Source organism: Labrus mixtus, chromosome 5 (genome assembly GCF_963584025.1).
Source record: "Labrus mixtus chromosome 5, fLabMix1.1, whole genome shotgun sequence".
Lineage (NCBI taxonomy): Eukaryota > Metazoa > Chordata > Actinopteri > Labriformes > Labridae > Labrus > Labrus mixtus.
Genome location: NC_083616.1, coordinates 5,514,606 through 5,540,021, shown reverse-complemented (window position 1 = coordinate 5,540,021; position 25,416 = coordinate 5,514,606). Strand labels below are relative to the sequence as shown.

Genomic DNA, 25,416 nt, shown 5'->3' with positions numbered 1-25,416 from the left:
AATCCATGGATCCAGAATCGTTTTGAATAGAAAATAGATTCTTAATCAAATCGTGACACCAAGAATTGAAATCGAATCGTGAGACATCCAAAGATTCCCGTCCCTAATTACCACCATTTTTTAATTCATGCAACATTTGGAAGAACTTAAACAACCGTTGATATTAACCCCAGCTAACACCTTAATGATGAACTGGATCACCAATTGTGAGAGACATAAAAAAGAAAACAGACTAAAAGATGCTTTGAAAATGTGTTTTATTACTAATTAGAGGTAGTAAAAAAAAAGCACACTTATAGATGAAATCAGGCTCCCAAAAAAGATTATTTAACTTCATTAATCTACAAATATAACATCTGCGCTACTAAAAGTTCAGTCCATGATTGTTTAAATCATCTGTTAAGAATTTTTAACCTTAAAAAAAATAGTTCATCTCATTCTCCTGTAGAGGATTTCCTCTCTAGTGGTAAACGATGTGTCTCCATGTGGGACAGTCACTGTGTTGTGTGCATAAATAGGAGTCTCATCAGTGTGTACCTCGTCACAGGCAGTGATTCTGACATTAAAGAAACCGTGAGATTCTGGTGGTTTCTATGTGCTGGCAGCTGAGTGGCGACACTTGACAGAGCCACAATGACAGCTGAAAAACTTGCTCTTCACCCTCCAGTAGTGATCGCCATAGTCGAACCTGGTGAAGAAGACACATTTGGCCATTAAAATACCGTTTTTATTTAAAACAGTTACATACAGTATGAACGAGTATTATGCATTTAGATAATTAAAGCTCATGTTTGGAGTTTGTAGCTGGTTATGAAACAGGCCAGAATTAATACAGATGATGCTTTTTGAGCTACGAAAGAAAACTAAACCATCAGCAAAAAGACTGTCCATTTCCATTTTGTTATTTTTAATGCCTGAAATTGCTGCAGCGAGGTAGGTGTAAAGGTCCAGCACGCTGCAGAGACAGCTCTCAGGAGGTTTCTCCACCACTCACCCGATCTGCTCTCCAGCTTTGACGGGCCTGCTGGAGAAGAAGGCTATCCTGGGAAAGCGTAGATCCTGGTGCATGGTGAACACCCTCACAGCCAGCACGTTGGGCTCACACAGGTGGTTGATGAAGCGGCCGATGTTGCCAAAGAGTCTCGCGTCGATACAGTGAACGTCTCCCACCTGCACGGGAGGATGGTAAAATGGACAAGAGTTACACTTAAGAGGGGAAAACAATGGATGATGCTGCTGGTCATTAGTGCATGATGAGCAGAGCGATGAGAAACTCCACAGTGCCACCTAATGACCAAAAACAACAGCACAGCTTTGTACATTTCATTATTTTCTTTCTGTAAACTTCATACATATTTTTTCTTTCAATTTATGAATTTATTTGATTAAGATTTGCCTGTTTGTTAAATTGTCAATATTCAATTCACTTCTGCCTGAGTTGTGTGTGCTGTGCTTTGGCCTTAATACATAGACTTGATATAAAAACTTAAAAGTTTTAAGTGTACAGTAGTGGCGACCGGTGGCAGTTACAATCTGACTCAAGAATATACCACCCCTGATTTCCGCGTCTTCCCAGAAATTTCTTCACCCAATACTTGTGTACAAAGCATTAGAATTTACCCGCTGGCTCCGTTGTGTACGTGAGGTCACAAGTAGTGTTGCGTACCTCTGTCGGGCACGATAATCTAAATGAAATCCTGTAGTGTGTGATGTGCCAAGATTTTCACACCTTGTAGTCTGAGCATGTTTGAGATTATGGAGAAGAATATCTGTTAGGATTCTCCTCGTGTTTGATGCTACCTGAATTCAAAATCAAGGAAGATTGTGCAGTGTGAGCCAGGAACACCATGCCTAGCTGTTTCATTTGTTCTGCCCCTTGCTGACAGTGAGTGAGTGTAGGATGCTTCACAAACAACTCAATATTAGTGAAACTTTCAGCAGGAATCAGTTGTGACAATTAAATTAGAAACCACATTCAAAGAAAAACTATGTTAGCATTGTGTCAGCAGAAAGCTGGGCTCTCTTACATGGTTACATTTTCTTCTCTAATGTCAGAGAAAAGTAGGTGAACACTTTGTACAGATGTTCACCTTGTACACTTTCTATAACCAACATGGTATTTCCTATCACAGCCTTAAACATGTGTAAACAAATTTGGTCACCTTGTTGTCCAGGGTGAAGAGAAAAGAGTCGTTCTCCCTCTTATCGGCTTCTGCGTCAGTGACGATCTCCCCAACGTACCTGTGGAAACATCAGAGTTTTGTCTCGATCATTTATCCTTAATAAACACTGGCTCTGGTTTTTGACTTTACTACAGCATGTCCTCACTCGCAAATAAACGTTCCCTGAGGGATGTCTTGCATGGCTCTGACTCCCCAGCCCATCTTCTGAGTCCTGAAGAGCTGCAGCCGGACTCTGAAACAGAGAAAACACAAAGCGCTGACATCACCATGTATGTCAGATGTTGGCCCTGAATTCTGGCTGAAGCTTCAAAGCAACAAGAATAGTATTACAGACTACAGAATACCAACCTCCTGTCTCCCCCACTTAAGACCAAGCACCGAACCTGGGGGTGGGGGGCAGAGCCTTCTCCATAGCTGCCCCCTCCCTCTGGAACTCACTCCCTACACACATTCAACACTGCACTGACCCTTCAACATTCAAATCACTGATCAAAACTCACCTTTTCAAACAAACTTTTAATATATGATAGTGATGTGTGTTCTGTTTATCTGTAGTTTACCTTTATGTTGTTGTCTTCATGATTTATGTGTAATGTTGCAATGTCTGTTACTTTATACTGTTTTGATTCTTTTGTCTTTCTTAACAAATGTAAAGTGTTTTTGAAAAGCGCTTATAAATAAAATGTATTATTATTATTATAATTATTAAATACTGATTTAACTACAAGAGTTGGATATTAAGACTTGGATCGGTGTCTGATGAAGCTCTGAAATAATCTAAATCAAGCTTTCTGCGAGATGATAAGCAGTCCTATGAAGAACAGAGAGTCAGCGTGTCTGATCCGGGGGAACTGATTTTGCTCAGAGACCCTTGCTCAACAGCTTCAATTGTTGATATATGATCTGGGAGACAATTGGTACAAAACCTGCATGTATTGATCAAAACGGACCTAATATTCATAATTCCTGGTCCTACATGCTCCTGTTGTCAGTTTTTCCGGTCTCCCACTACATGTTTTTCCCCCCACATTTACTTAATAGCATCAGATGTGTCAAAACACCATACAGACCAACTATGATATGCATCAGGTGTTGTGAATTACAATCGGATTTCTGATGCAGCAAATACTGAAGGAGTGACTCTAAGTTTATTTACTAGCACCTTGATTTGAAACTAATGCTTTTGTGGCAGACTGCAGAGAGAAGAGCGTCTTTAAGAGCTGAAGCAGCTGTTTAATAACTTAGGGGATGCTTCAGCACCTTACGGGCAACCGTGCCTAGTGTGAGTGTGCCAGAGTCCTTTTTTTGTTTAGTGTTTTCTTTAACTTCTTCTACCTTCCTGCTCTCGCTTTCCTCCAACAGAATGCAGCATCGCTCTCTTCTAATCTGCTATTTTAAAGCCAAATAAGACTTCATTTGCTGATTTCACTCGTTTCTAAAGCAAAGTTTCAAAAATGTTTCTGCTGCGTCATATAAAAAATCTTTCCACTGTGACACCTGGGGAGATTTTATTAGAGGAAATGCAGCAGCATACAGGAGGGGATGGAAGAGCCACAGGCGACACCTTCTGAAGTAGAACAGCTCACCTCAGCCCATTCTGGACCACTCGGTTCCTGCAGGTCCTCCAGCAGGAGCAGGCGTGGTTACACTCGAACAGCACCGGGGGCTCGCGCTGACAGAAGTCCAGGGGGAGTCGACCCTCCTACACAAACATCAACAGTTACAGACACTGAAGGATTTTCTTGTTAACAGAAGTTATTTGATATTTGTTATCGGATGTGTTCAGAGAGCCAGAGGTTTGAATCTGGATGTCGAGCAAGAAAGAGACGGAAGAAAAAAAGAATACATATATATATGGAGGTAAGTGTTTGTTAGTGTTAGAGGGGTTTGAAGTTTATCTGAAAGTGCACGGTAAAGTGTGTGTGTGTGTATGTGTGTATATGTGTGTACTTACACTGTCATACCAACACCTCAGACTGAGCTGACCACACACACAGGTACTGGAGGAGCAGTCGTCTGTACAGCCGCAGTGCTGAAGGACACAATCAATGAGCTTTTATAAATCGGGTATTTTTAAACAAAGTGATGGAATTTAAACACTTTTATTAAATAGTTAATGTTTAATATATAGGAGAACAGAATACAAAGAATATTTGGCAGACAGCACTTCCTGCTGCATGTTGGTTTTGATGAAGTTCTCCAAACTCATTTTTAAAGAAACTCACAGCGGTAAGAGCGTGGAACATTTCTGCAGTATTTCCAACAGAACTGGAAGTTTGCAGCAGCACAAGGTCAAATAATAAGACGGGTGAAATCTTATATGTCTCATGACAAGACAGAAACCAGCTGGTTAGTTTGTGTCTAAATTCTTTGCAGTCTTTAGTGCAGAACTGAAGACATAAAAGCAAAAAAACAAGTCTTAAAAAGGAAGGGTATTGAGGACTAAATGGGTATCAGTTCCTGACCGGTCAGTACAGAAATACTGAATAGCTTTAGACGAATGGATCTGTTATCTGGATTTGTCATTGAGTTTGTTCAAACATAGCAGAATGTAGATCAACCTTAATAATGAAGAGGTTGTTCGCTGACTTACACTCAGTAACTGTGCGTTATTCTGGGCCTTTGAGTTATTAGAGGGGAGAAACAGATACTTCATGAAACAATATTCACTGTCTAATATCTGTAGACATGCAGTTTGACTCTAATGGCTTCAGCTAATTTGTCCCCATTGCAGTCTCATTTTCAATTCCCACACTTAAACTGCAATAGCAACCCATAGGGATCTCAAGGTTCCTTGTTTTGATGCTTCAGTTTGTTATCTGTGATGTGAAAACAACAGATTTCTACAAATTCAGAGACAGGAAAGTGTGCGTCCTGCTCTTATTCAGTTATTAAACCCCACCACACCATGAAGACTCTCCTCTGTCTGTCTGTGGGCGATCTGAGCAGCCGAGGAGTTTTTAATGTAAGATTACCAAAGGAGGTTCAGAGGAGGTCTAACTATCTATCACTGGAGAAGAGAGCGGCAGACATGAGTCACGCTGCCCTCAGTTTCTGTCCATTGGAAGCGTGTTATGCCGTTTTTTAATGACACAACTTAAAAAATAGAGTGCAGGGATTAGAGTGACAAAATTGACGATTCTTCTCACCAACTTTTGGAGGGGAAACCTTAATATTTTTTCATTTTTACAAGAGGTTCAGAAGTTTCCTAAAAACAGGCTGGGCATTGCTTAAACAACAAAGGAGCTCTCTGACACAGAGGAGGAAGATATATCCGCTTTGTGAGCAGGACACAGTCATTGTTGTTTTGACCCTGCACATGGGATTCACAGACAATAACAACAATATGGAATATAATCAAAGTGATTCTCTGAATACACAAGAACAGATATTAAATGTGTGTCTTGTTCCGGCCTCTTCGGAGCACTGTAATAAAGTTTACAGACACCTGAAGTCTCACCTGTAAGTGAGTGATGTCCTTGTCTATGTTCAGCAGGGACGTGACACAGTTGTCTGGGATGTATTTAAAGTTTTCAGGACACGGCTCGCTGTCCACACCGTTGATGCAGGTGATCGGAACGGCCTCGTAACCCCGAGAAATATCCCTGAGAAGAGGAAAAAAAGTTATTTTTTTAGATTTACATTCAAAATATTAAAAAAAGGAAAATAGATTAACTATGAGAAAATCAGATGAGGGAATGAAGGCCGTGGTGCAGATTGTGCATGGGGGTGTTGCCTTTCATGACTGTGTGTTTAAACAGAAGTAGAGTCAGGATGGGATTAGCCTAGCTTGAGTGTTTACCTCATGATGTATCCAAGTATAATTTACATGACATTTTTAAAAACAGCAACACGTACAGCAGCTTTCAGTAGCAGCTCACGCTTCCTTATGCAGCGGCCTTTGACGTAACCTCCAGTGTTTCCATGGCAACGATAAACATGTTGTCTGTCATGGCGGCCGCCAGGACAAGTCACGTCCCGTTACAACTATAAAATTACAGATTTCTCTCTTCGATAACTGTTGGAAATATTTGAGGTAATGTAAGTACTCAACAAAAACTATACTGTATAACAGGTTTAGTCAATTTCAATCAATTTAGATATTTCAATGTAAACATAAAAATATGTAGAATGTAAAAGTTTGCGTATTATACCTTTAAAGGCGTGAGGATTAAAGTAGACTGACTGGTGGTGAGCTGATGCTGTAAGTTAGTTTTGTTTATCAAGGAGGCTAGCAAATCATCAAAGTGCATAAAATAAGACTAAAAAAGAAGTTAGAAACACTCGTCTATCTTTAAATGTTAGCGTCTCGGCTGAAAATGAAAAGTTTGCCAGTGTCAGCTTGGATGGTAATATCTGCCAGAAGTGACTGTTGTTAGAGTCATGTCACAGAGAATGGGTCTATGGAAACATAAAACGTGACTCTTTTTTTACTTAATTGTTTTTGTTTGTTGCTTTCCTTTGTTCAGTGTTTTATTAGAAAGGCGTGTTAACCCACAGAGAGACAAAGCCAATGAAAAACAACCGAACAGAGATGAGAGCAGACAGCAGACAAATATCAGTCCTATACATGTAATATTAAAAAATCAACATTAATATGATGATATAACCCAGCCAACGCACACACTGCAGTGTATCAGTGTACCTGCTGAGGACCCTCTCTCCCTGACAGTCCCGTCCTCTCCGCGCGTCAGTCAGCCTCTTGTTGGTGTTCAGGGCCGTCCAGACTTTGGAGCTGTGGACGCAGCAGTCCAGGACCGTCTCCCCCTCCCGGTTCCTCTGATTGACGTCAGCTCCTCGAGACAGAAACAACCTGCAGAGGGAGGAAGTTAGAAGTCTGTGGACCAAATATAACGCAATCCCCTTAAAAACACAATAAGCTGATGTATGAGTAATGTGGGGATTCTGAGGCTTAAAACAAACATCCTGCAGATATTTCACAACTAGATTTGGCAGACACATCAGAGCCAAAAGTACCCGTATGTCAAAGCTTGAACAAAGTTGGTTAACGTCCCAACTATCAGAGAATAGAGTCATATTTAATTTTTAATATGTCTCTAAAAACCATGACCATAAATGTAGTGCTTTAATAACCTTCCTTTAGGTGTAACCACAGGTGCTTCTTGTCAAAATGCATGGCAGTTCAAATGCTAGGGGTCCCAGAGCAGTAGGGGGCCCCTGAGGGCTCACAAATAAAAGCAGTGGGCCAAAATGTGCAAATTTTGCAATGACAGTAGGAAAAACCTCCCTATGGGGCCCCATCTGATAGCACTCCATCTCTATGCCCTGCAAAACATCGCATTATTGCAGTGAAAACCAAAGTTTGTCAATGAAAGTAAACTACTATAGGACAGAAAAAATAAACAGGAAAAGGAGTAAGTGTTGGGACACTGGCAGACATAATGGAGATGAATGCTGGTTGGAGGGCCCCCAGAATTATTTTTGTCTAGGGCCCCACCAGACTCTAGAATCTAAATCTTTGCCAATGGGCTTGGCTCAACCTCAGAGATATGGAGAGCAGCTCAGACCTGCTCTGGATATAAATAAGAAATAGGATTGATGGGTGATGGGAACAGCCTTCATCGTGTTATATTAAACAAGCTGTGTCAAGTTTTCCATCAAATGAGGCGACGCCCGAGAGCTAGTTCAGGCAGTCAATTTGAGCTGCACTGATTTCACACTTGATGTGCGTCGTTATCCACAGTCACCCAAAAACACCTCCTTCCAATTAGCGGTCTTTTTAAGCTGCAAGATTTCTGGTCTCTCCCTCTGCTCTTTCATTGCCAGCTCTGACCGCACCAGAACTGCAGTCTTGCTCAGCCGTACCACCACAGCTTCTACCTGTAGGCTCTGACTGGGGGGGGGGGGGGGTTAAGATTTCTTCCCATCACTCCTCAAATGTCTTCAATGTAGTTAAAACTGTAAGGAGTGATGAGGTCAGAGCCTACAGCCTCTGCGTCTCTAGTCTGTCTACAAACCCCCATCCATCCTCACCGTCTTTTGCCTGCTACACTTTTCAGAAAATGTGTGCTCAAACAGGCTGTTTGGAGATTTTCCCTTTGTGACATCACATAGATCAGTAACCCCTCCCCCAGGTAGGTGACACTCCCACAGCTAGGTGTTTGTTCTGCCCTTTGAGTCTGCCTTCTCAACGTAAAAAAATAAGCCATGGTGCAAGGAAGCCCAAGCCAGCAACGCCCTTCAGAGAGGGGGCGTGGTCAGACACAGCTCATTTACATTTAAAGGTACAGACACAGAAACAGCCTGTTCTGAGCAGGGCTGAAATAGAGGGGTTTATAGACATGATCAAATACAGGATCAGTAGTGGATTTAAAACAAGAAATTTCAGACGTTTTGGGGAGCACTGAGACTTATTTAAACTTGTTAAATAAGAGAATAACATGTGACATTAAAATGTTACAAACGTGAGTTGTCTGACTGAAATGTTGAATCTGGCTACTCAGATTCAGACACAAGAGAAAGACAAAGACAGCCTGAAGCTCTGTATCCGCAAAGAGAAGTCTGCAGTTTACTACAAAGAAAAACCTTCTTATTTATCCTACTATCTTACATATTAATGAAATAATTTCACATTTTCTCCTTACTGATCCAGATTTTCACCAATATCGCCTTGAGCAGCTAAAGAAGAAGCACATTTATGACGGTCTAGAAAACAACGTATAGCTCTGTTTATATGGCATCTGAAATCGTGCTTTCTTTAAATCCCCAGATCACAGCAGCAGATGTGTGGAAAGTGTAATAAACCGGAGGCTATATAACCCAAGAAAACTTTGTTTCCAGAGTTTACACTCACATCACACACTCCAGGTGGTTCTCTCTGGCAGCGACATGTAGCGGTGAGTCACCGTGAACGTTGATGGCGTTGAGGTCACATCGAGCCTCCAGCAGAGCCTGAGCGACGTCATCACAGCCCGATAGAGCCGCCCAGTGCAGGCAGACATTCTCCTCCTGAACACGGAGCACAAAGGATTTCAGTAAAGACGACGTGTTCTTAGAGAGGCAGGGCTTTCTGAAGTACGGGATTAATAACACATCGTGAAACATTATGATTTATTGTGTTGTTTGTTCTCATGAGAACCACGCCATTAACTCCCCATTAGTCCTGGTGACAGAGGTCACAGCTACCATCAGTAAAACACATGATTTAGAAGACTGTATTTGTTAAGATCTGTGAACAATCTGAGCAGAACAGGAATGATCTTAACACTCATCTTCTGTTGTTCATCGTCTATCGGATTCATGTTGTGATATTTGTTAAAGGAAAACTGAGAGTGAAGACGCACAGAGGAATTTATGCTGAGGCCAAAACAATTCAAAGTCTTCAACATTTTGGATACATTTCCCTGGAGTTTTGGTTCAGTGTTTCCAAAACATTCACTGTAATCTGGCATGCGGCGCATTTATTTAAACAGCTACCAAAGTATATTTTGAAACCACTTTTAGTTTGTGTTTAAATCTTCATCCATTGTCAAATAAACGGTAGACAGTCTCCCCTCCCTCTCTGAACCCTACATACTTTTTACAAAAACATATAACTCTTGTGACCAGCAACAAAAGAAGTGGACCCTATTCTCAATTAGACTGTTTTAAACACAAAATAAATGTATACATTCATAGGAAATAAACAACCAACACAACACAAAGCCCAACCCAAAGCACACCTAACGAGAAGTTTTATCTCATGACGCCTCATGTGGCCAAACAGGAGTGTGAGCGACGGAGTAAAACTACAGATTAACATCTGCATTCAGTTCATCAAGAGACCGAAGTACTTTAGGTTTTGTTAGCTCATGTGCGATTTCTTGCTAAAACAGGAGAACGTATAACTTGCTACCATACCAAAAACACTGTTCTAAGTGGATTAAATCAGCTAGTTCATCATGTCTTTCAGGGCTGATTCAACACATTGGTAAATTGTTTTATCAGCAACCAATCTGTACAACAAATACAAGTTACAGCTCACTGGTTAAACTTAGCTTGACTGCAGATTGAACAGCCTTACAGAGGGACATTAACATAACATAAAAAACCCTGGGCTGTTCTCTTCCTTCACTCCAACACATCACAAGCACACGCTACCTCTCCAGAGCCAAACACATTGTTACAGACAGCTTCTGGACTCAGGCAGCACGACAATGTGTCAAGACTGTTTTATCCCCCCTGGACATTCTTACTCTATTCAATACACAAACAGCTGTGTTACACTCACACACAAACCTTCACTACATCGTTCTTTTCCACTCAGCAATAAACGACTAAAACCATGCAATAAGTCATGAAGTGGACTGTGCTATCTAATGACTTCTGAACTTTAAATCTAACACGGCTACTGATTTATCACTTCTCCGGCACTTTGACTCTTCGGTTACTTATTCAGATGTTGGGTGTTTGTGGTAAATTTTTTTGTACAAACGGCTGTTTGTCGGGCAGCTGTGGTGGTCGACTCTCAACCGGAAGGTCGGGGTGTTCTTCTGCTGCTTCGTCGGTGGTGTATAAATGTGTATGAATGGGTTCATTAATACTGATGGTCACTTCACATAGCAGACTCTACCATCAGTGTGGGAATGTGTAGGTGTGACATGCGGTGTAAAAGCGCTTTAAGTAGTCAGAAGACTAGAATACAAACTCAAGTCCATTTATCATTTCTGTGAATGTTTATCTGTGCAAATGTTTTTTTTAAACTGTATGCATGTGAGTTTTTTTTAACTTCTACAGACCAACCAGGAGAGGCGCTCTTTATCCTGTCATACCTCGACAATGAAGGCTTTCAATTTCAATTGCTAAAATATTTTTGCTAACATAATGCCATCTGGATTGGATATGATAGTTGGATGGCTTGGCAAAATGACTTCACCAGCTCATAACAACTCTGTTTTAAGCCTGTGTGTCAAAACACTGGTGTGGTAGATATAGGGTGACCATCCGTCCCCGTTTGAAACAGTCCATGTCCCCATTTTAACTTACCAATCAATCAACTGATCAATCAATGTCATTGCCAAGGATGTTACTGTTTTTACCAATAGAAAAACATCACTAATGCCCCACCAGTCAAAGTTCAATACTGATTTGTCTGTACACGTGTCAATCAATCTCGGTGTTGAGGCTGTTGCTTTGCCTAGCATATCATACTGACAGGACCTGCTGCGTAACGACAGGTAGACAAGCTGTCATGCAGAAGAGAGAGTCAGCGTTTCTCTAAAGAGCTCCAGGAGACTGACAGCTTCTTAAGTATCAGGCAGTGAATATGTTGTGTTTTGTGTAATAAATAAATGTTTATGCTCTGCAATGTAATCCTTGTGTTTTGCGTTTACTGGTGTTGTATAATTACATTATTCATATAAAGTTTTGGTTGCTCTTTGGAGACTTGATTGGACCATCACTTTCATGGTGTTTAAAGGTGCAGTGATGGAAACATCAAACTGTACCATGAGCTCATGTATGTGGGTTTGTGGTCAAATAAAAGTGTCCCTATATGGAGGTTCGAAAAGATGGTCACCCTTAGTAGACATCCAGAATACAAGGTTGTTAGTGCTCTGACAACCGGACACTAACTGCATCACTGGTGCAAAATGTCCACAAAGTACCTTTAAGGGGAAAATAATCATTTGATAGAGTATTTAAAAAGTAATGAAACACTTTGATCCCTCCACTCTAAGTAAGAAGTTCCTCGAATATTAATCACCACATAAAATTCCTTTCTAGGCTAAAGGTGACACTATCTCCTGCACTGTTAATGAATTTCACTCAGTAAAGTGGTTAAAAATATCATGCGTCCCCAGAGATCACACTTATCAGAGAGCTGACTTTGATGAGCTGCAGTGCTGTCAGAAGTGTGAAAGCAGAGTGTAATGTTGTGTTGTTGTGAACAGAGTGTAATGTTGTGTTGTTGTGAACGTGAACAGAGTGTAATGTTGTGTTGTTGTGAACGTGAACAGAGTGTAATGTTGTGTTGTTGTGAACAGAGTGTAATGTTGTGTTGTTGTGAACAGAGTGTAATGGTGTGTTGTTGTGAACGTGAACAGAGTGTAATGTTGTGTTGTTGTGAACAGAGTGTAATGTTGTGTTGTTGTGAACAGAGTGTAATGGTGTGTTGTTGTGAACGTGAACAGAGTGTAATGTTGTGTTGTTGTGAACAGAGTGTAATGGTGTGTTGTTGTGAACAGAGTGTAATGTTGTGTTGTTGTGAACGTGAACAGAGTGTAATGTTGTGTTGTTGTGAACGTGAACAGAGTGTAATGTTGTGTTGTTGTGAACGTGAACGGAGTGTAATGTTGTGTTGTTGTGAACGTGAACAGAGTGTAATGTTGTGTTGTTGTGAACAGAGTGTAATGTTGTGTTGTTGTGAACAGAGTGTAATGGTGTGTTGTTGTGAACGTGAACAGAGTGTAATGTTGTGTTGTTGTGAACGTGAACAGAGTGTAATGGTGTGTTGTTGTGAACAGAGTGTAATGTTGTGTTGTTGTGAACGTGAACAGAGTGTAATGGTGTGTTGTTGTGAACAGAGTGTAATGTTGTGTTGTTGTGAACAGAGTGTAATGGTGTGTTGTTGTGAACAGAGTGTAATGGTGTGTTGTTGTGAACAGAGTGTAATGGTGTGTTGTTGTGAACGTGAACAGAGTGTAATGTTGTGTTGTTGTGAACGTGAACAGAGTGTAATGTTGTGTTGTTGTGAACAGAGTGTAATGTTGTGTTGTTGTGAACGTGAACAGAGTGTTTTGTGTGCGCTGACCTTGTCTCTCATGTTAACGTCAGTCCCTTTGCTCAGCAGCAGGTAGACCAGCTCTTTATGCTTGTACTCGATGGCCCAGGTGATGGGAGTCCATCCACCGTCGTCCTGCCCAAAAAACAGTACGATAACACAGCTGGAAAGAACTACACAACACTTCCATAGACACATGAGCTGTGAGCGAGTGATGCAGAGTGTGTCTTTGTGACTCCTTGAAAACACAGCATTTCACCTAGAGGACAAGGCTTACACAGATTATTGAGTGTCCGATGTGTGTATTGTTGGCTCGCATTGGGTTGTCTTGCCTTTTTTATTTTATTTTGATAGGCCAGAAAAAATTGTGACCTCATTAAGTATTGTATAAAACTAATCTTCGTCTTAACTTTCAGACTTACAGCCTGCCTGATTTCAAATTCACACAAGCTCTTTTCAGACTGCTTTTTTCAAAAAATCTGCCGTAACTCAGCTCAGCAGTCATCACGTCTTTGAACATTCACATTGATACGGCGATGGTGTAATTATTGAATTATTGGTGTCCCAGTCTGTGAGTTCACATTGCGTCATAGTCAGACAAGCACACGCACACAGCACTGTACTCCCCTGTTGGCTCAGATGATAACATCCCGCCTCTGTTACTACCTCCAAAGACGGTACAGAGGGGATCACTTTGTCCCCCCATTACGCCTCCGCAACATTTCAATTTAAGGAGAAACGTCACAGTGGTGTAAATATGGCAGCTTGAAACGGCAGTCTGAATATCATGCTTTTTATATACTATATGTTGTGTGTTTTTATACTGTGCTTTGTATTTTATATCTTTCTTAACCTGAATCCGTAATAAAGTTTTGACTTATTGACATGGAAGTTTTTTATTCTGGTGTCATAACAACCCTCTCCTAAACGAAGCCAAACTGTGACGGCTGGTCAGTTTAAAAAGAGTCACCATGTAGACACCATAATGACTTTATGTTCAATAGTTATGGTACAAAATAATAAGTCGTCCATCCAGGTGAAATATCGTGTTTTTTCCTGGAGTCCCATGTGTCTTTACCTGATTGTTGATGTATTTGGATGCCTTGGAGAGCAGATGATGGACTATGTCATAATGTCCCAGTTTAGCAGCCAGATGCAGACAGGTGAACCCCATGATATCCTGAGATGACAACATGAATCACAATGAACAACAAAGCATGACTGCCACCTCTGTCCAGGTCCAAAAGAAGAGAGAAATGTTTTATTGGCTTCTGGACTCAGAGAGATAAAACTTTGAGAGAAGTTTGAACTGACAGAGTGAGATGTGCTGTACTGATCCGCCCTCAAAAGCTGAGTTTAGACTTTAAGGGGTTAATTTACATTTTCTCCTCTCTTAGAGGATGATCAGTGAAGGAGGTCACTCAGAGCGATCACATATTCGTCTTTAACACTCCCCCCTTCTATCACGGCTGTTTCCTTTTTAATGCAAGTGTTGCTAAAGCTACTTCAAACATTCATCAGAAGATTGAGAGGAGGATTCAGACTTAATGATTGATAAAAAACAGTGTTATTGTTTTTTGTTAGTTTTTTCTGTAATAAGGCTCTAGTGATTCATTCAGTATTGAGTAAATCGTCAGCATGCCGTCTTGTTCAGTAACTGTCCATGTGTCGTGGTGATGCTGAGATTGAAGTCATATCACTGACAAAATGGCAAACGGCATCATAACATTTTTTATCCTGAAGAAAAGTGGATGGGTTGCAGGTGTTTCAGGTATTTGAGTTTATAAGACACCTGCAGTGAACACACAGCAGCAGAAAAGATGTACGATGCACAGCGCTGACTTCATTCATATGTAATTCTCCAGCCCCTCTGACAGGATCGTTCAGAATCTTCTAACAAATAAAAGAAAATGTGTTTTCTAAACATCCGAAAGGTCCCGCACAGTCAGTGGAGGTTCATACAGTTACAGATACTTCAGTTTGGAGTGAGGCAGCAGTCGTCCTCATAAACCCTGAGCTCCAATCCTAACAGTTTATCAGTCCTCTCTGGAGAGTTTTCTTCTGTCCGGTCAAATGAGAACAGTTTATTAAAACAGTCCTTACTTTTATGATATTTGCTGCAGTGACATCACTGCACACATGGAAACATTTACGGCTTCTCTAATCTGTTAAAGTCAATATTTGATGAAGACATTCATAGATCAATACAACACAATGAAAAACACCTGAAAGCTTGCACAGTTTGAGGTCATTTAAAGATCATTTAGCTCAGTGTTTACAACATCACACCCTCTCAGACTGAGGTATAAAATAAACATGAAGACCTACATACAGTAGAGAGGTAAAGCTCAGATTAGATACATTCGATTGTTCGATGTGCTAAAGTGAAGAACTGAAGCGTACGTTGGAACGTCTCAGACTCAAACTAGAGGACTCTGTCTGGGGTAATGTGGACTTGTCTCACATTCTTCTTCAGACTCGACTTGGACTTGAACACGAGGTTTGGTGATTGAACTATAACCCTGAATGTAAACTGGTTTATGTTATTTAAGTGTATGCACTGCTACAACATCAACCCCTGACAATGTGTTCTTCAGGTGTTAAATCTAATACTATAAGTGTGTGATTTGAAAATAATAGTGCAGGGACAAAGGACAGAGCAGCAGCAGCAGATGATAGACTGAGACTGGAGTGATGGGTGAAGACACGTACTGTTCAGACTGACAGGTTAAGTACACACAGTGTGAGATGATCTAACACTGCGAGTGTGTGAGGACTCACCTTGTGGCCGACGGCCGCTCCAGCTCTCAGCAGGTACTTCACTGTGTCCAGGTGGTTGTTTTCACAGGCGGCCATCAGAGGTGTTCTCTGCTCCTCATCAAACATGTCCAGGTTGGCTCCAGCCTGAGTAACGAACGATAAAATACAATAAGATATCAAACCATATAATACAAAAAGATATAAACCATATAATACAATAAGATATAAACCATATAATACAATAAGATATAAACCATAAAATACAATAAGATATAAACCATATAATACAAAAAGATATAAACCATATAATACAATAAGATATAAACCATATAATACAATAAGATATAAACCATATAATACAATAAGATATAAACCATATAATACAATAAGATATAAACCATATAATACAATAAGATATAAACCATAAAATACAATAAGATATAAACCATATAATACAATAAGATATAAACCATATAATACAAAAAGATATAAACCATATAATACAATAAGATATAAACCATATAATACAATAAGATATAAACCATATAATACAATACAATTTACAGTACAATACAAACGATACTGTACTGTAAAATAACACTTGACACAATGCTTCAAATATAGAGGTGGAAAAAAATGTATTAATTGAGATTCTTATCTTCTGAGATTTTAAATAGATTTACAACTTTCAAAAATTACTTTTTTTGGCTAATAAGTCAGTCCCTGCTAAGTGTTAGAGTAGATCCTGAAGTATGTACTTATCAAAAATAGACTTTGAATCATGAATCAAGAATCGTTTCGAATCGAAAATAGATTCTGAATCGAATCGTGACCCCAAGAATCTAAATCTAATGCAAATCTAGGCTCCCAGCCCTAGTCAAATATGATACAATCTGGTAGTATGATGAAAAACAATGTGATATGAAATACAACATTATACAATTATACGAGATGCAAAGTGAGTTCATTTGACACAGCAGAATACAAATTGTAGAGATGCAACGATTGCAGTTTCTTTTGCCGGTTCTGATTATTTTTTTCAACGTCTGACCTGCCGATTACAATTTACAACTTTCATGGAAATTTGATTTAATGTTGAAATGAACGCACTTGACTGTTAATTTACTCTTTATAAGTTGTAAAATAACTGTTTAAATCTGATCTTAAGAAATGGAAAAAAACAAGAGCTACTTCCATCTGAAGCATTTGCCCTCCAAAAAGGAGACATAGAAGCCATTAAAACACATTGCCTTTTTGGGAGTCTTTCAAAATGTTGTACTTGTTACTCATTTAAAACAGGAGAGTATTTCAAAACAAGGACTAGGTTTAAAAACACAAGAATTTCCTTCAATCACTGCAGATATAGGAGTAATCTGCTAAATCAAAAAAGGAGATAAACTACTTTAAGTCCACGGTGTGCAAGAAGAAAACAAATAAACAACATACTTGGTGAATGGGGGCTAATTATTTTTACTTCAAGACTTGCTAAATACAGGCTCCGAGGCTCTGAGGCTCTGAGGTGAGGCATGCTCTCCTTACCTGGACCAGCATGTGGCAGATCTCCTGATGACCCTCAGCAGCTGCTGCATGCAGAGGGGTGCATTTGTTCTGGCCATCCATCAATACGTTTGGGTCTCTCCCATCAACTGCAATGAATGAAAAAAGTCTATGTGATTGAGTTTTGTAATTGATGCTGTTTTACGTCAACTGATTGAATAGTCTAGTTACCTAAGAGATGGATGACCTTCTTGAGCTCTCCTTGTTTTGCAGAGATGAACAGCTGTCTGCTCGGGTACTTCACTTTCTTTGGTTTCAGGCTGAAAAATGGATGAAAGGTCTTAATCAATTATTTACATCAAAGGGCAGATCACCGTGCCACACTGGACTTCTTAAGAAAACTGATGTCAAAATATTTCAGAGCTCGGTTTACTTCTCATCGTCCAGCGCCATCAGGATGCTCTCCAGGGACTCTTTAGGGAGTTTATCTGCAGCACACACAGCCTCGCTCTTTAACCTGGAGAACGAGCAGAGTTTTTATTTGTCTCAAAGTTTTAATAAACCTTTAATATTTTAGGGATTTTAGAGCGGAAGAGGCAGTTTGAGGGAGGACGTTGTGTGTGTGTGTGTGTGTGTGTGTGTGTGTGTGTGTGTGTGTGTGTGTGTGTGTGTGTGTGTGTGTGTGTTACCTGCTCGGGCTGTCGTCTCTGCCTTTCTGGGGCTCGCTGGTCTTCTTGGCTCGGAGGATCTGAGGGACAGCAGGCGTGTTTGACACCGATGGCAGGGTGGCCACAGTGGGCACAGCGGGGAGCGACGGCCCGGGGTTCGATCTGGGTACTGATGGAGAAGGATCGGCCTTTGGTACAGTGACCTCCGTCGCTCCGCTGGCATCCTCTCCGCAGTGCGGACAGAACTTCAGATTCTTCAAGACAGAGGCACAGTCCCGGTGAAAGCGGTGTGAGATGCTGCCGTATGGCCTGCACTCCATGAAGGAGCCCTGTGCAGATTGAGCAGGAAAGCAATACACTCAGTTTTCTTGTTATCAGCGGTTTGGAACTATTAGCCTAAAAAACGAGCTGACTAGGAACTACACACAAAGCCGAACAGTGAGTGATTAGTGTTATGGCTCAGGTTGTCTTTTTTATGAACTAAGAGAAAGAACATTTAAAACAATCCTCTCCCTGACCTCAATGCTCGATGTTAGCATCTCTGTATTTGTTATAGATCAGGGCGAGCAGCGCTACATGTTCTATTCACTTTAAGGGTCATTTGTTCAACAGTATTGATTCATTTAGCTCAAAATACTAAAAAAACTTTGTTTATTATTAATTGAATCATGCACATTGCATTCACATTTCTTTTATTTTGAGACACAGAAATGTCAAACACGTCTGTCACTTTATCCTCACATCTCTAACATTTATCTATTTCAACTATTTATCACACGTCTTAGTCTTTAGAACTATTTTACATGTTGTCATTTTCAGATGATCCTAATCCAATTGATCAAATATACAAAGGAACACCAAATACTACTGAAGTGACAAAGAACTGCATTAGAGAGGAAGAGGGAGGAGTAAAGGGACACCGTGTACAAGGAAATAAGGAAATGAGGAAATGGAGAAAGGAAACAAGGAAGGACACAAAAAACAGGAAGGTTTCAAAGGAAATCAAGAACAAGAGACAACAACGGTGAGGAGAGATTTTTAACAAGACAAACAAAAGAGGAGAAAATTGAGTTTTTTCTGACCCAACATCTATGACTCATGTCGTGCTCTGATCTATTCTAAATAGTCAGAGAAACAATCAGGAAGGGATTTTGGCTCGTGTTTCGTGAAAAAGCACTTTTTCTTGAGCTGGTATCTTCCCTCTTCTTTTCTCTCGTTAAGATAACCTCCAATTAGGAAGCTAGTCCACTATCATCATTTCCTTAATGGAGGCCTTAATAGATTCACACTCTGGTCATATACCTGACACATCTTTCTTTGCACAACGGTGCTCTCTAAAGGTGTGCTTTATCTTTTGGTTTCCTCTACTTTGTTTTACTTTGTTTTTGTTACTTAATGCAAGCATTATAATTAAACTTCACTCTTACATTATCTTAATTGTCTCAGCTAATTATATTCCATATTCTTTTTTAATTTGTCTTCAGTATCTTTGTGCTCTGTGTACACTCACCGTCCTGCAGAAGAGTCCACAGCCGGGGCAGCACTGGTGTTTGACCATGCCGGCCCGGTGGTCCTCACACAGAACCAGGAGGTGGACTGTGTTGGATGGTCGCATCATTTCCTGTTTCATCACTCTCCTCTGACAACGAATCAGCTGTAGAGACAAGACAGACACGTGCCTGGTGGTTAGTTTGCACGCCCCATGTTCAGAGGCTTCAGCTCTCAATGCTCATACCTGACCTGTGGCTCCATTCCCGCATGGCAATATTCTCTCTCTCTCTCTAATAAAGGCATTTACGGGCCATTAACTTAACCTTTAACAGCTCTGCCTGAAGCTCACTGGTTAAGTGAGTCACAGGCAGCTAAAGACGTTTAATTTAATTATTTTAATCGGAAGTTACAATCACTGAGCTGTTCCTGTAAACTAAACATGAACATCGTTAGAAATAGTTGATGAGATACAACGTGTATAAGAATAACAAGCCACAAGTTTATTTGTCTAGTTTTTGAGGAAATGTGTTGCTCTTCCTGTTCTCTATTTCAATAGATGTACATAAAACAACACTGCATTTACGTTGAGTTCTAATATGAAGGTATCTGTGTTTACCATCCCGTCAGTGCTCTCCATGGCCATGCAGGTCTGATCCAGCGTGGACAGACTGCCTCCACTATAAGGAGTCTCCATACGACAGCAGCAGAGAGGTAACTCCTCAGCCAGGTCGGATTCTGTCACCTCAGCACCCACTGATACACACACACACACACACACACACACACACACACACACACACACACACACACACACACACACACACACACACACACACACACACACACACACACACACACACACACACACACACACACACACACACACACACACACACACACACACACACACACACACACACACACACACACACACACACACACACACACACACACACACACACACACACACACACACACACACACACACACACACACACACACACACACACACACACACACACACACACACACACACACACACACACAATGACGTTGATATATATGACAGAATCATGGTTCTGAGGAAGAAAGAGGGGGAACGAGATCTTGGGAGTCAGTGGGATTCTGTTTTCACCTGTCAGCGGAGGTGAGAGCAGCTCCTCCTGAGCCTTCAGGTCCAGACAGTCCAAAGCCAGCTCTGTGTATTCAACATGGCTGCCGTCTGCGGGTTCCTCCTCCATCAGGGATTCAGATCTGACGACGTTCAGAGTCTCTGCTTCGATCACCGGCTTCTCCTCTGCTGCAGCTCCTTTCCTAAGCTGACCGCCTGCTAGATCCTCTTTCTGATAAAAATAATGAAGGATGTCATACAAACACAGGCCTCATACATATTTGAATGTCATTCTTTAAATAAAGGAAGGACATGTGTTGCTTCAATAGAGTTAATTAAGAACAAGTGGAAAAATGAAAACACTTGTGTGACAGCATATGACTGACAGGATGAGCAGATTTTTGATAGGAAAGAAAAGCAAAGCAAGACAAATACGACACTACATAACTACTATACTACATCACTAGTGGTTATAATTGGATTGTTTTTTGGCCACATGTTGTTTTGACATTCCTGATAAAAAAGGGATTTAGGATGCAGTGCATTTGGAAAACAGTGATAACATCTCAACAATATTTCACAGCAGTTTTTAAAGGAGCAATAGGTAGCTCTGATACCTAGTGTTTACAATGGAGAGAGCTGTCTCCTCCTACTCCCTCCTCTCTAGAGTCTATGCTCATGTGTTCTGTATGGGTCTGTAAACCTTTCTGTGTTCTAACCTCTCTCCATTTTTCAAAAGCATCTCCAATATTGATCCTAGTTTGAGCACGTTTCTGCTCGTGGAGCTTATTAGAAACATGCAGAGGCTTTTTAGGTCGGGTACAATCACTTCTCTTGCTGCTTCCATCACTGCAACACCTGTTGGTTTGACCTGATAACTGCTCTCATATCTGGCAAACCGAGGGGCGTCCAAAACAGCTATGTGGGCTGACATAAAACCGCCTACCTTCTCTGGTCAAAACAAAAACTGACCATTCAGGACCAGAATCTAAAGTTAGAAGGAGGACATACTGGCTGCTGCGTTGTTGTCAGAGAAGACAGCACTTCAACATAGCATGTTTCCTTAATGTCTGATCATATAGTAAAGTCATTTTATCATTTAATTCAGTAGATATCTTACATATTGGACTTTTAACAATGGCGGTCATTTTGTTCCCACCCCCGCTCTCAACAGTCCAAAAACATAAACATGACAAACATCATCTATAAATCTAAATCTATACATCATGTCTGCTGGCTTGACGGAGGTCTGACACACAGGAATAAATAAACAAATGGATTTACCTTCTCCTGCTGTTTGAGGGCCTTTGCCTTCTTTTTGGGGACCAGGTTGTACATCCCCATCTTCCTCTTCCTCCTCTTCACAGCTGGGGGGGAAACAAACCCACAACAATCTAGATCAGACAGAGACCTGTGATCACCTGGAACTCTTTGAGACTAAAGATAGGTTATTAAAAACAAAAAGCAAAACATCACTCGTCCTAACTGTACCACCTGAGACTGAATGTAATGAAGGGTAAACTAACTAACCAGAGTGAGGTTTGACAGAGCTGGAGGCAGGTCTCTTCTCTTTGTCTTTCTTGCTGTTATGGAGCTTTGTGTTCGAAGGCGGTCCAGACTTCTTAGGGTTCTTCAGGTTTGACTTTGGTGTCTTCTTACCTGAAGGCTGTGGAGGCAATTAGATGATTACTACAGCTGTTTTCACATGCGCACTCCTGAAAATATCGAGATCATTTCAAGAGGACTGTTCCTCATATTCTCCTGAACTGGTTGTTCACATGTGCACCTCACAGCGGGGACACTATCCCTGTCAGACGAGGGGGCGTGAGGCAAGACGTGTCGTAAAAAAGAACGTAGAATGTATGTGGAGGACGAAGCAAATGAGTCCGCTATACGACACTATTATGTGAATATTTGCCTTTGGCCTCTGGTGGCGCAATGGATAGGGCACGCGCCCCTTGTATGGAGGCTGTCGTCTCAAGCGGGCGGCCCAGGTTCGCATCCCGCCCGCGGCCTCCTTCCCGCATGTCGTTCCCCACTCTCTCTCCCTGGTTTCCGACTCTATCCACTGTCCTATCTCTCGATTAAAGGCACAAAAAGCCCCCAAAAAATAAATCTTTAACATAAGTGAAGAACGTACAGTACTGGGGAACAGAAAATAAATTCATGCATTAAAAACAACAGAAGGGTATTTCTGCAATGAAGACAGGATCATTTTTAGATAATGAAATACCTAAAAGTTAACTTAAAAGTTTAAGATTCCAGTCTTGTTACATCCTTAGATCAGACACTAAACAGTTTATCAGTTTACCTTGACGACAAGAGGACGTGGCTGTACTTTTTCTCCTGCTGAAGTCGTCGTAGAGCCTGAACTGGGAGCTAGTCTGTCAGAGATCCCAGCACCACCAGCACCACCAGCAGCAGCAACAGGAAGTCTCTCTCTTACAGGTGGAGCAGGAAGGTGACCAGGTGTGTCCAAAAACAAGCCTGGACGTTTGCTGCGGAGAGCTCCATCACTGCTGAGTATGGCTGAGCTGTGGAAGGGAGTTATCTTTACTCTGGGCCTTTGAACACTCTGAGCTTGAGAACTTCTTGCACCCATGGGTGTCCCAGAGGAGGGACTCGAGGGTCTTCTGCCTGGTCCAGGACCCTTACTGGCTCCACTAGGATCCATTGTTGTCCTGAGGGTCCTGGGGGGGATTTCTAAGGGGGGTTTCGACGGCACCTGAAGAGGAGTTTCCAAAAGTTTTACTCCTCTATTTTAAAAAAAAAATCAAGTTTTTCAAACATAGTCCTTAAGAAAAGAGTCAGACAAACAACACTTGTATTCCTTTATAGAACATGCAAGTCTTAACTGTGTGCAAAATGTCACATGCCAGACAATGAGTTGTTTAGGAAGCCAAAGTTAGTGTCGCATCTTTGCACAACAGTGAGGTTTAAAGATGGAAGAAAGGGAAAGCTCAGCCCGAGGAGAGGCACTCTGACCCGGGAGGAGACGAACAGAGCTGTTTTATATCACCACAGAAAGTTATAACGAGAACATTTTGTAAACATTAAAAGGCGTAAAAGTTTCATCCTACCAGCTTCAGTCGGTGTAGCTGAACTCGAGTCGGGCGAGGGATGTGAGGAGGGATGTGAGCGGAAAACAAGAGTTTCCACTTCCGCCCCAAGCTTCAGAGTCACGTGACGAGTTGTGTTACCTGCGTTCATGTCCGGGCAGCTTCAGCAGTAACGACTCTATACAATATCACTTTTTTGCCTCTATGCATATTTATTTTCTGATCTCATTTCACGCTCCAATTATTAGGTAATTTGAATATTAAATGATAAACGAATTTATCAATAATTTCACGGATTTATTTAATGACATTACATTGAAAATGAATTCATTAAACAAAATCTAAACACATCTACCAAAGCATCTGTAAGAGGGGATTGTAAAATTCCATGTAAGAAAAGTAGTTTTGGGCAGTCAGTCTTTTCTTATCGAGCAGCACATACTTGGAATACTATACCCACAGAACCAAGGAACATGACATCTCTGAAATCCTTTTCTAAATCTATAAAACAATGGTTATTCAAAAATCAGACATGCTGCCATAATCTGGATTAATGTACTTTGTCTTTACTTGTAGTCTGTTCTTATATATGCTCTTTGTCTGTGCTTATACTGTATATGCTCTTTGTCTGTGCTTATACTGTATATGCTCTTTGTCTGTGCTTATACTGTATATGCTCTTTGTCTGTGCATGGTGCTTTTGTCTGTGTTTAAATGCTCATGTATTTAAATGTGCTATATGTTACACATTTTTATTTTATGTCTGTGTGCTGTTTTATCAATTGCTTCCATGCGTGTTATGTTTTAACTGACACACTATGTTTTTGTGCTGCATTTTCCTGTATGCTTTTTAATGTTTTCTTAAATGTCACCAACCTGCCAGGGACTGCAGATGAAAATTAGCCTGCATGGCTAAATCTGGCACATTTACATGTGTGACTTCGTTGCTCTTGTTAATTAATGTGCGTTGTCCCCTTTTAAATAAAGAAATCTAAAATCTAAATCTAAAAGGGATTTAGATTCCAGTGAATCCTCTTGCATGTGGCCTATAGATGAGTTGAATGTTGTTACCAATGAACTCCAAGATTGTACTGTGTGAATGAATGAATTAATCATTTTGATAAGTTGATTTACCTGATATGTATGTGATGGATACCTTTGAAATTGAGATGAAAAACTCACCTTAAAGCATGATCTGTGCGAGTGATCAAAGTCTGTTTTTTATTTTCTTTTTGTTATCTCAAAATAGCAACAACAACAAAAAAAAGCTACTTGTAGTCCTAGTCGATAAGACAATAATGATAATTATCGAGATACGATTAATTATTTAGATTGCGGAGATACTGTCCCTTCTTTGAAGGACCGGGCAGGAGGGGTTGAGAGACCCTCCTGCGTTGGAGACATCCTCCTTTCTTTAGGGGACCGGTCTCTAAGGGGTGAGAGACCCTCCTGCGCTGGAGACATCCTCCCTTCTTTGGAGGACCAGGAACAAGGGTTTGAGAGTCCCTGGGTTGAACATCCCCCCTTTCTACAAGCCAAGAAGGGGTAGGAGACCATCAGCTGCAAAAACACTGTCCTTCCCACAAAGGACAAGGCAGGCTGTGGTTGGATATCATGGGTGCGGGGACCTAAGATTCATGTTTGCATGATTTTCTTATTTATCTCTTACTGGCGTCAATAAAAACCATCATTTAGGCCTCTGCCTCTGCTGTCTTTAATGCCCTACGTGCCTACTTTATTCTGATTGGCCAGCTCTCTGAAAGCCTTCCAGGGGGGCTGAATGCTGCAGAGCTATCAGGGGGCGGCTGTTCAACAGTCCTGGGAGAAGTCAGCCTTTGTAAGAGGTCACCAGCTTACGTAGAGGCTTGAAGCAGTCTTGTGAAATTCTTGGTTTCATATACCACTTTCAGCCATTCAGCACCCTCTGC

The 25,416-nt window shown here is 41.0% G+C and overlaps 1 protein-coding gene across 1 annotated transcript; it reads right to left on the bottom strand.

Annotated features, from left to right (window-relative positions):
* Window positions 1–240: 240 nt before the first annotated feature.
* ehmt1a (euchromatic histone-lysine N-methyltransferase 1a) lies at window positions 241–23,601 on the bottom strand. Its single transcript, XM_061037431.1, has 23 exons — window positions 23,511–23,601; window positions 22,742–23,155; window positions 21,961–22,096; window positions 21,715–21,797; window positions 20,455–20,662; window positions 19,936–20,081; window positions 19,339–19,482; window positions 17,850–18,157; window positions 17,594–17,677; window positions 17,392–17,480; window positions 17,203–17,309; window positions 15,685–15,807; window positions 13,982–14,083; window positions 12,934–13,038; window positions 8,998–9,152; window positions 6,829–6,996; window positions 5,644–5,788; window positions 4,138–4,215; window positions 3,770–3,885; window positions 2,329–2,415; window positions 2,163–2,241; window positions 995–1,170; window positions 241–688 (listed from the first exon to the last, which is right to left on the bottom strand). Exons 2-23 carry the CDS (start codon window positions 23,102–23,104, stop codon window positions 592–594), a joined length of 3,099 nt encoding a protein of 1,032 aa, XP_060893414.1. The 5' UTR covers window positions 23,105–23,155; window positions 23,511–23,601; the 3' UTR covers window positions 241–591.
* Window positions 23,602–25,416: the final 1,815 nt, after the last annotated feature.

Bases quoted from the DNA above. Each gene is read 5' to 3' on its own strand.
- ehmt1a (XM_061037431.1), bottom strand. From the start codon at position 23,104: ATGGATCCTAGTGGAGCCAGTAAGGGTCCTGGACCAGGCAGAAGACCC. The intron at 14,084-15,684 runs GTGAGTCCTCAC...TTGTCATCTCAG, and splicing joins GAGCGGCCGTCGGCCACAAG to GATATCATGGGGTTCACCTG. The intron at 1,171-2,162 runs GTGACCAAATTT...CCTCCCGTGCAG, and splicing joins TCTTCACCCTGGACAACAAG to GTGGGAGACGTTCACTGTAT.